An 11906-nucleotide genomic window follows, 5' to 3' on the forward strand; every position below is an offset into this window, starting at 1 on the left:
CGTCACACCACACAGCTGCCAGTGCACCTCACCGTGCCAGGCCACCACTGCGTCACACAGCTGCCAGCGCACCTCACCGTGCCAGGCCACCACTGCGTCACACCACACAGCTGCAAGTGCACCTCACCGTGCCAGGCCACCACTGCGTCACACAGCTGCCAGCGCACCTCACCGTGCCCACCCACCACTGCGTCACGCAGCTGCCAGCGCACCTCACCGTGCCAGGCCACCACTGCGTTACACCACACAGCTGCCAGCGCAGCTCACCGTGCCAGACCACCACTGTTTCACACCACACAGCTGCTAGCGCACCTCACTATGCCAGGCCACCACTGCATCAAACAGCTGCCAGCGCACCTTACCGTGTCCACCCAACACTACGTCACACAGCTGCCAGCGCAGCTCACCGTGCCAGGCCACCACTGCGTCACACAGCTGCCAGCGCACCTCACCATTGCAGGCCACCACTGCGTCACACAGCTGCCAGCGCACCTCACCGTGCCAGGCCACCACTGCGTCACACCACACAGCTGCCAGCGCAGCTCACCGTACCAGGCCACCACTGCGTCACACCACACAACTACCAGAGCACCTAACCGTGCCCGGCCACCACTGAGTCACACCACACAGTTGCCAGTGCACCTCACCGTGCCAGGCCACCACTGCATCACACAGCTGCCAGCGCACCTCACCGTAACAGGCCACCACTGCGTCACACAGCTGCTAATGCACCTCACCATGCCAGGCCACCACTGCGTCGCACATGGCAGGCCACCACTGCGTCACACCACACAGCTGCAAGCGTACCTCACCGTGCCAGGCCACCACTGCGTCACACCACACAGCTGCAAGCGTACCTCACCGTGCCAGGCCACCACTGCGTCACACAGCTGCCAGCGCACCTCACCATGCCCACCCACCACTGCGTCACACAGCTGCAAGCGCACCTCACTGTGCCAGGCCACCACTGTGTCACACAGATGCCAGCGCACCTCACCGTGCCCACCCACCACTGCGTCACACATGCCAGGCCACCACTGCGTCACACCACACAGCTGCAAGCGTACCTCACCGTGCCAGGCCACCACTGCGTCACACAGCTGCCAGCGCACCTCACCGTGCCCACCCACCACTGCGTCACACATGCCAGGCCACCACTGCGTCACACCACACAGCTGCCAGCGCAGCTCACCGTGCCAGGCCACCACTGCGTCACACAGCTGCCAGCGCACCTCACCGTGCCCACCCACCACTGCGTCACACATGCCAGACCACCACTGCGTCACACCACACAGCTGCCAGCGCAGCTCACCGTGCCAGGCCACCACTGCGTCACACCACACAGCTGCTAGCGCACCTCACCGTGCCAGGCCACCACTGCGTCACAGCACACAGCTGCCAGCGCTACTCACTGTGCCAGGCCACCACTGCATCACTCAGCTGCCAGCGCACCTCACCGTACCAGGCCACCACTGTGTCACACAGCTGCCAGCGAACCTCACCGTGCCAGGCCACCACTGCGTCACAGCACACAGCTACCAGCGCACCTCACTGTGCCAGGCCACCACTGCTTCACAGCTGCCAGCGCACCTCACCGTGCCAGGCTACCACTGCGTCACACCAGACAGCTGCCAGTGCACCTCACCGTGCCAGGCCACCACTGCTTCACACAGCTGGTTATTAATCATATCTTCGGTGTCGCATCTTACCAGTGCAGCTGATCTTTTGCTGCCTGGGTGGGTCAAGTATCACAAAGCTTTAGAGAACCTAACATTTCTATTATCAACAAATTGTAAATTTGTAATAGATTAAATTTTTATAGAGAAATGGAGGCTGGACAGTATGCATTACAATATAAACATTTATATTGATTTAAATCGCGTTTTGATTTAAATCGCAAACGCGTGTTTAATTATATGTGTTTTTTTTAATCATAATCAGACAAATGCAACATAAATTGATACAGTATCTTTGTCTTCTAAGTATCTTAATAAACTTTCAGCATAGCTTTCTCCCCGTTTAGATTTATTTTTCTTGGGATTTTGGGATCAAACGTGGAAGGATTAGATTGTAATCGTTTTTATTTTTCAAATACGTTTTAGAAAAGTGTAATCTATACCTGCCCAGACTGTACGCCCGCTTCACTGTGGGAAAGCCGCGCTGGTCGGCGGCCTTCCTAAACTCCGCCCTGACCACTTTCACTCCTGTCCTGCTCTTCCCCGCGTCACTTTCACTCCTGTCCTGCTCTTCCTCTTCCATGCTCATAAATCTCTTTTATGAGCATGTGAAAGGCATGGTGAATCGATTCTCAAAAATTACTGTACTTTGCATGATTGGAAACAAATGTGTGATTGCGAAATGCTGTGGTGTTACTTTTACAAAGACGGTCAATGAAAAAAATAATGTGGACCAGGGCAATACTTTGAGTTTACAGCTTGTCCAAGGTCATTCATTATTAATACTATTAGTAATATCTTCGTTAAAGACTTTGATGGCGACAGCTCAAACATGAGAGGTTGAGCTTTATTAGCTCCACCTTGCGGAAATTCCGGATACTATTATTTTTCTTGCGGTATTATAGGAGAATTTACGGTAACTAGCGGTATTTACCGGTAACTCGCGGTAGACTGCGTAAAGCGCACCGCAAAATACCCACTGGGGCACCCCCGAATAATATATAACAACTTTGGAGATTTAAAACGGTATTTCGGTTTAGCGAAGGTGAAAGTTTACCCACCCAGACGTTTGTACTTTCCAGTTCTTCCAACCAAAATTGACAAAAAACTGTTTTTCACACTGTGTCGTACGTGTGCTGAAACAAAACAGACCACTCCCTGCGAGCACAGTGATGAAGATCGCGCCTTGACTGGTGTCTGGTGCACCCCTGAATTACAGATGGCCTTAGATCTGGGGTATAGAGTGTGTAAAATTTACGAAATTTGGCATTTCGAAAAGGCCTCACATGATGTTTTTTCCGACTACATCAAACTGCATCTGAAAGGGAAACAGGAAGCTTCGGGGTTTCCAGAGTGGTGTACAGATGTCGCGAAACAACAAAGATATATCAGCGAATATTATAAAAAAGAGGGTGTCCGGCTGGACCCCGGCAACATTAAAAAGAATCCGGCCAAAAGACAGCTTTCAAAAATTGCCTTGAACAGTTTGTGGGGGAAGTATGGGCAAAGAGACAATTTACCACAGACCACCATTGTGAGAAACCCCGATGAATTGTTCAGGTACTTATTTATGCCATATCATGAGGTGTCAGCCTGCGAGTTTATCGATGAAAACACAGCCTGTGTTACGTGGAAACACACTAAACACCACTATACAGGCCATTCAAACACTAACATTTTCATCGCTAGCTTTACAACCGCCTATGCCCGCTTGGAGTTATACAATCTGCAAAATACTTTGCAAGGCCGCTGTCTGTACCACGACACAGATTCTGTTATCTTTGTGAGCCGGGAGGGTGAGTGGAATCCGGGGCTGGGTGACTATTTGGGTGAGCTGACCAGCGAAATCGCTGCTGGACAACACATCACCGAGTTTGTGTCAACAGGACCCAAGTCGTACGGGTACAAGCTGTCTGGCGGGAAAGCCTGTTTAAAGGTGAAAGGCATTACGCTCAATGTGAACAATTGTGAAAAAGTTAACTTTGAGAGTCTGCGGGACTTGGTTTTTGACTATGGCGTTAACCCTTATGCAGAGTGCCGGGAATTTAAACACATTTCTATTCAACAGCCGATGATCATGCGTGTTAAAAAGGATTGGCGCATTGAGACCCGGACCTTAAAGAAAACCCAGAAGGTGGTGTACGACAAGTGGGTGCTGCAAGAAAATTTGTCATTGTTGCCCTATGGATATTAACACGATGGATCATCACGCTACTTTATATAAATGACAAACTATTTGTTTAAAGATTGATAAAAAAAAAGCATGTGCTATAGCTTTGAAGCTATAGGCTTTGAAATAAAAAAAGATACTTTAAAAAATTAGAAATGGTTTAATTTCAATTAAAAATGACAGCTTTCTACTCAAACCATTTTTAAAAGACATACAGTATTACACATCAATAGGAGGCCATGATTGGTAAGGGCCAATGGGAACTTTGGCCAGGATGCCGGGGTATATTAACTCATATTAACTTAACATTAATATTAACTCTGTCATTTAGTTTAATAGTGGTGATGATTTCAGTGGGTAAAACCAGTGTGACAGAGAATAGAAATCCTATGAGTAAAATTTACAGTTACACTTTACACAGTAATAAGCAAACCTAAAATCTAAATATGAGTGCTAAATAATAAAGCCTTTGTCTAGTGGAAAATGTGAAACATGCACTATTATTTAATTCCATTGAGTGCTGAGGGGTTTCAGGATTTCAGCCATTGCTGTTGTGGGTTTGAAGCACTGGAGACATTCAACTTGTCCAAATCAAAGCTGTCTTCATATATTGCACCTTTAAAATAACAAAAAAAAGTCAGTCACATGCAAAAATAGGTTTAAGCACTTAGCACACAATGCAGCCTTTATGAAAGTCATGCATTATTGAAATCAGTTTGATTAAGATCTACCAGTGAGCAATCTTAACTGTTAGATACATTTTTGCTGTAAATAATCTAATGAATGACATTCTAGAGAAATTATAAAACTAAAAGGGACTATGTGAAAATAGTTTTTATAATGATAAATAGTAAATAGTCTGGAATTGTTTTACTTAAATTCATGGCAGTTATCACAATGATAGTGCTTACTACAGTAGGTCACTTTGATCTCACTCGGTCAAAGCATCATATCACCCAGCTTGTCTTCTACCAGTAAAATGAATGTCGTAACCATGGTCTAGCACATCTTACCATTCCTCACAGCCTGCTTCACTCTTCTCCAGAACACATCACTCACAATGACAGACAAGAAGATGAACACTCCCACACTCATACAGATCCTGATCAGGTTTTCCACAGCAGAAGAAACTGAGACACAAGAACCAAACACTGGGGTCAGAGAGTTGTAGCTGGTATTTATCCTGATCATCTACAGGTTACTTTGTTACCTGAATTCTGTTAACAGTCTCAGTTATTAAGTAAGATTAAAATTCAAAAGAACATCTCCAAAAACAATTTTATTATTTTATTAGGTGAATAATTTTGAGTTTACTGACAGTTTCTTCTTGTTTTAATGTAACATGTACATGTATGCAGTATTTTATGAAGAACATTTGTATGCAATATGAGTCTTTTAAAAGCATTTAAAAATGTACCATTTACAGTTGCAGCTACTCAGAACACGTATTAACGATCATTGCTGCATCAGAGATATTAAATATGACGTGGCATACTTACAGTAGCTATGTTGTTTTGGCACTTGTGGTGCATTAGATGCTAGTGAAATGATTGTTTTATTTACTCTGTTTTCTTACTGTACATCTTTAAAATCACCTTCTTCATAAACATTTTCTGCATCAAAGTCTTTAACTTGATCACTTACTATTATTATTTTGGAAAAGTTTTGAAGTGCTCGTTGTAACTATAAAAAGTTTATATACTTCATAAAAAGCTATAATGTTTTAAACTTTTCTATGAATACTTGCTGTCATAATTGTAAAAAAGTTGTAGTACATTTTGAAATCCACTTACTAGGGAATTGAACATCATTAACAAATATTAATTCAAGGATCTAAATATAATATTTATATAATTTATATACAGTACCTGGAAGTGGTACCGTATTCCACTATCTGGAAACATATGCATCAATTCTTTTGACTCGTCATTTTGACGTGTTCTTTTTAACTACATTTTGCTATTGTTACTGTTGTAATGGACAATAAAACACACATAAACCACTGAAACAAAAATGAACAAATGAGACTGGGCTGGGACTCCCTACAGAGTGAGAACTGCAAAAAAGTGTAGATTAAAGGAGCTATATTCACAAGCCTGCTAGTTTACAATGTAATAGGGCCGCTTCACTTCCTGGATGTTCTATTGCCTCGTTCTGAATCACAGAAAAGGATGGCAATATGTCACTGCGCATACCTGGCAATTTCTGGAGGATTTACAAGTTACTGTAAACATTTTACTTTTATTGTGGTGTTAAATGCATTCATCAATGCTGATTCTTTCTAACCCCGAAATATAAAAATAGCACTGCAGTTCCTCTTTAAAGGTGTGATTATCTTTAACCACCGATTAATAAAATAACACTGCTTAAGGTGACTTTCATTTTAGAACCCTACCTGACATGTGCAATACCAAAGAATTGCTGTAGTCAGAATAATAGACCACTCTTCCCCTTCTAGCTCGACACCAATACTCTCCACGGTGGGACAGAGCAGCAGAGCTGATGATGTAACTAGACCCATTAGTCCTGGTACTGTCAGTGTCAGTGTTGGCCAGGGTTGCTCCCTGTGTGTCTTTATACCAGAGATACTTCCAACCAACAGAATCTCCCCCAACTTCACAGTTCAGGGTGACTCTGTCTCCTGTGTATATCTGTCCTCTTGTGGGGAACACAGTCAGAACAGGCTTTGGCCATATTCCTTACAGAAGAGAAATGAATAAGATCAGACTTTGTACAATCAATACCTATATGCAAAAACAAATTCACATCTTCTAGCATAATCCTCTGAGGTACTTTATTGCACTTCTACAGGAATATTATTATTGTATATTCAAAGTGTCAAAGTGTGATTAATCATTTTTTTAAATTGAAACCCTATATTTGTGTCTCACTAGGTTAAAATAATCCATAACAACAGTTAAATTGTAGTTTTATTGAACACTGTAATTAGATGCAAGATCCATTATATAGATCATATCTTCAGTATATACTGTACTGTTTAATTTTCAGGACAAATGAAATACTTACCGGATACCTTCAGTATAACAGGATTGCTGACATTAGAATCATATAGTTTATTATGGGCATTTTCTCCTCTGCAGGTATATTCTCCATTACGTAACTGAGCAGCAGAGAGGATTGTGTATGTGTTTAAATTTCTGCTACTGGAGTTAACTTTCTCTGCTGGAAGCTCCTGTCCATCCTTGTACCATTTATAGTTCCACCAAGCAGAGTCCATCTCAATCTCACACCTCAGAGTCACACTTTCTGTGGTGAATATCTCTGTCCATCCAGACTCCAAGGTCAGTACAGCCTGTGGTTGAGCTGCAGAATAGACAAGTTTGAATAGGGGGTAGAATTAATAATATGAGGTATGCAAATAGTATGAATCTAAGAATTAATATGGGGGAAAAATAAATAAAGCAGTTGTGTGCTAAAATTATGTTTACTAAAAAAGATACTAAAATGATCAATCATTTTACTATTTCAATCTCTTACCTATGAGTTCTAATTTCAGAGAATCACTGCGATCAGTGTAATAGAACACACTTCCCCTTCTAGCTCGACACCAGTACTCTCCACTGTGGGACACAGCAGCAGAGCTAATTGTGTAACTGGACCCATCAGTCCTACTGCTGTCAGTGTTGAGTAGGGCTTCTCCCTGTGTGTCTTTATACCAGAGATACTTCCAACCAACAGATCCACCCCCAACTCCACAGCTCAGGGTGACTCTGTCTCCTGTGTATATCTGTCGTCTTGTGGGGAACACAGTCAGAACAGGCTTTGGCCATTTTCCTGATGGAAGAGTGTTGAAGATGTTCAGGCCTTGTCAGTACCACCAAAAACCTATGTGCAAAATCAATTTCACAGCTTGTGGCATAAGCCTCTGAGATCCTAAATTGTACATCTACTACATAATTATTGCATGAATGCAGGAATATTATTACATTCTAAGTAGGGGTGATCGAATTGATAACTAATACTTGTGTCTGGGTCTCAAATAGTTAAAAATTGGCCTTTATTTATAACATTTAATCACATTTTTTCTAAAGTAACAATCAATTATTTGAATAATCTCCGCAGTATCAATATATATGTTTGATTTTCAAAAGAATACAAATACTTACCAGATACCTTCAGTTTAACAGGATTGCTGATGTTAGAATAAAATAGTTTATTATGGTCACTTTCCCCTCTGCAGGTATATTCTCCATTATGTAACTGAGCAGCAGATAGGATTGTGTATGTGTCTCCATTTCTCCTACTGGAGTCTACTGGAAGTTCCTGTCCATTTTTGTACCATTTATAACTCCACTCAGCAGAGCCCATCTCAATCTCACACCTCAGAGTCACACTTTCTGTAGTGAATATCTCTGCCCATCCAGACTCCAGGGTTAGTGCTGCCTGTGGTCGAGCTGCACATAAACCAAGATTGAACAGAGGGTAGAAAAGACCATGAAAATAAGAGATATAATTTATAATTGAACAAATTATATTTAATTCAGTTTCTTACCTATTATTTCTATTTGCAGAGAATCACTGCGATCAGTATAATAGACCACACTTCCCCTTCTAGCTCGACACCAATACTCTCCACTGTGGGACAGAGCAGCAGACCTGATGGTGTAACTAGACCCATCAGTCCTGCTACTGTCAGTGTTGAGCAGGGCTGCTTCCTGTATGTCTTTAGTGTTTTAACATTTAGAAGAGAAATTGAGTTTTAAACAAAAGATGAAAGTCAAAAGTCCACTCTGAAAACAATCTATTTGCCCAAGTTGTCATTAACACTTTCCTGCTGACTCCAGTTATTCATGCTGCTCTAATGTAAAGTTACTGTGCCCCTATGGTCATCTTGCACCCAGTCCTCTATCTATTTGTTGTATCTATCATCGATTCTTTATTTATTTCTCTTGCTGTCCTCTAAGCTTGCTGTCTCTTTCTCTCAAAGTGCTCACTGCTCATTTCTCATTTCACTGCTAGTGAGATAGAAGATTGCAATAATAATAAACCTGATATCATAGATTAGATTGGATGTACAGTAGACTCATCTGCAAAAGATAGTGAAGGAGTATGGAGTCAGTTTATGTGAGTTTGAAGAACCAACTATTCAATGTCAAGCCAACTAAATATGTTTAGTCACAACATTTGTTCTTTTTCTTTTGCTGAAAAAATAGAAGTCTGGTCCTTCTCTTATCTCCAATTTAATGAATCTCAAATCTTCATGAATTTCAGGGGCTGTTCTCTGTCCCTTCCTCTTTCTCTTCTCCACTTGCTCCCTTGCTTGGTCCTTTGCTACTACCACAGCTGCACTGGTCTGTGTTACCTCAAATGTACAGCTAAAGGTTAACTTTCATCTCTATCACATTTCTTATTATCTCTTTTCATTGTCTTTCCTGGCAACTGATATTCACTTAACCTCCTCCGTGAGCCAAACACAGTGTCCATCTGCCTCCATTTTCAGCTATCTCTTCCCCAGGTGCCCATACTACAGTGTAGCCCAGAAAGTGGTGATAACCAGTTCCCTTTCCTTCTTTCCACCCTGCAAGTGTTTGTGCCTGACTTTCTCCCCTTCCTCAGTCCCTTGCAGACTATGTGTCAAAATGTCTGGTGTTGCTTGCTATCAGCACAGTCCTACTGTCCTACTGTATGTCAACCTACTCCTGAAATTCTAATTATAAATTTTATTTATAAAACTCAATTTCAGCATGGTCACTGTCTTCTGCAACTACTGTATGATTCTGTGAATGAAAACGTGAATTATGGTTTTCATTTGATACCCTTCTTCCCCCTGGCTCAAACAGTGTTCTCCAGAATAGCTGTCCAAAATTATCTCTCTCTACTCAGTTTAGAAATACTACTGAAACGTCCCTTGAACCATCATTTCCCTATTATGTGTTTGCTTTGATAACCTTCATTCAAATTTATCTATAGTTTTCTGAACTTAAGAATTTTGCAATTCAAGACAATTCAAGCCATGCCTCTGCTCTGTGTTAATGAGTTTGAATGAACTACTGAAAAGGTGATTGGACTGAAAAAAAGCAATCATGGTTAATCCAATTTGAAATTCCACAGGACATAGATCTCTTTTAACTTTTCATTTTGTATTTTTGTGTATTTAAGACAGGACGAAGATTTTATGTTGCATGTGAATTCTGTGTGAAGATTTGTCACATCACAAACAGCATATTAAAGCCTAAGAAATTCTTCATAGAAGAATAGGAAGTATTATTCCTGGTCTTTGCGGTTTGTAAAAAAAAAGGCAGGATAAAGGGAGGAATAAAGGAAATTGAGAAGAAACTTGATTTAATGTTTAAATCTGTGGAGGGTACAGATAAGGCAGCCTTGTGAACTCCTATAGTCTCAGTAGCAAAACATGGATATACAGTAGTGTCACACTTGGAAACTGAAATGGAATTTATTTAAGATGAGGAATAGGAAACAAATTTTACTGAAACAGTTGTGGATGCCAAGAGCAAGCTTCCCATTCAGGTGGTTGATGCCCAATATCTGATCCCCCTGAACATTGTTTTATGTTCATTTTCCACAACTTCCTTCCACTACTAGGGCAGAAAGATGTTTTCTTTATTACAATTTTATATGTTCTTTAAGGTAGAACTGCATTGTTTTGATTACATTTGAAGGTGGAGTGAATTGTAAATGCATCAGCATGATGTAAGACCTCCAGGTGTATGCGGACATGGTAATTGTTATGTAATATTTTTTTACTTGAATTATCCATTGTAATTTACATATACAACAGATAAAATTGAAGGTATCAATCATTTTTTTCTTTGCTTTTGTTTTTTTTTCATATATAAATTTATGGACAGCTCAAATACTAAAGCACTGACAGATGTTAAACTTAACATAGTTATTTCATCAGATGGTACATTAAGTACTCATGTAAGTTACTAACCTGAAACACTCAAAATAAGAAAACCAGGATGTGTTTGAAATATTGGTTTGTTTCCCCGTTCAGCTTGACACCAGTACTGTCCACTATCAGACACTGTTGCAGGACTGAGGGTGTAATTTTTCTGATCTTCAGCACTGGATCTAAAGAGCCTCTCTAGTCTTCCCTTGGTGATTCTAGCCCAGGAATATCTCCAGCCACCTGATGCCCCCTTCACCACACAGCTGAGGGTGACTCTCTCTCCTGAGAAAACCACTGAATCCGGGGGGTCTATGGTCACTACAGCAGGTGTCTGGCCCTCTGAAACAGATCAGAAATGTATAATTTGCTAAACATACACCATGCACCTCTTACACAAATGATTAAGTAAAACATTTAAACAGATATGAAAATAACTAACCAATTACTGTCAGCGTGAGAAAGTCACTGTCACTCTGATCAGTTCCTCTCTCAGCTTGACACCAATATTGTCCACTGTCAGACACTGACACAGCTGTTAGGATGTACTGGGAACCATATTTTCCACTGGAGCTCCTGAGTGTCACTATTCTCCCCTGCTTCTCTAGGGCCCAGTAATATTTCCAGCCACCAGATCCTCTAACCTCACAGTTGAGGGTGACTGTCTCTCCTACAAACACCTCTGTCCATGGAGGGTCTGCAGTTACCACAGCTTGAGGCCTGGACCTTGGAATACAGACAGTGGTTAGGGTGAAGCAACAGACTGGTGTTCAAACTTGAAGAGTGCCTAGTAACCAACTTGTTGTTTCACAACCAACTGTTGTAATTTCACAAATTCATACTTTTGTTATGATGAATTAATAATCCATCAATTAACTTACAGAATGCTACATTTTCCTGGTAAGATTTGAGGAAACTCACAGTCTATCCTGGAAGCATAGACCACAAGGCAGTACCACACCATAAATGGGTTGCCAGTGGCATACATACAGTAAAGTGAAAATGTAAGGAAACTCCCATAAGATTTATGGTTTAACATATTAAGACCAGTTCTACTACTAGACAAAAACTAACCTCATTTGATAAATAGCACACAAAACGTCTATTGTGTCATTATTTATAAAAAACATCAGCCTGCATTCAATATCTTTGTATGAAAAGTAAGTGCATCATAAATTCTACCATCTTA

At 41.5% G+C, this 11906-nt stretch overlaps 1 protein-coding gene across 1 annotated transcript; it reads right to left on the bottom strand.

Moving 5' to 3' along the window:
* Nucleotides 1-4376: 4376 nt before the first annotated feature.
* Nucleotides 4377-11681, bottom strand: LOC148830773 (putative high affinity immunoglobulin gamma Fc receptor IC). Its single transcript, XM_088919974.1, has 8 exons — nt 11639-11681; nt 11160-11213; nt 8112-8261; nt 7345-7641; nt 7022-7170; nt 6242-6410; nt 4860-4976; nt 4377-4462 (listed from the first exon to the last, which is right to left on the bottom strand). The coding sequence occupies exons 1-8, from the start codon at nt 11679-11681 to the stop codon at nt 4377-4379; spliced, it is 1065 nt and encodes a 354-aa protein (XP_088776100.1).
* Nucleotides 11682-11906: the final 225 nt, after the last annotated feature.

This window comes from Atractosteus spatula, chromosome 7 (assembly GCF_055471065.1).
Source record: "Atractosteus spatula isolate fAtrSpa1 chromosome 7, fAtrSpa1.hap1, whole genome shotgun sequence".
Classification (NCBI taxonomy): Eukaryota; Metazoa; Chordata; class Actinopteri; order Semionotiformes; family Lepisosteidae; genus Atractosteus; species Atractosteus spatula.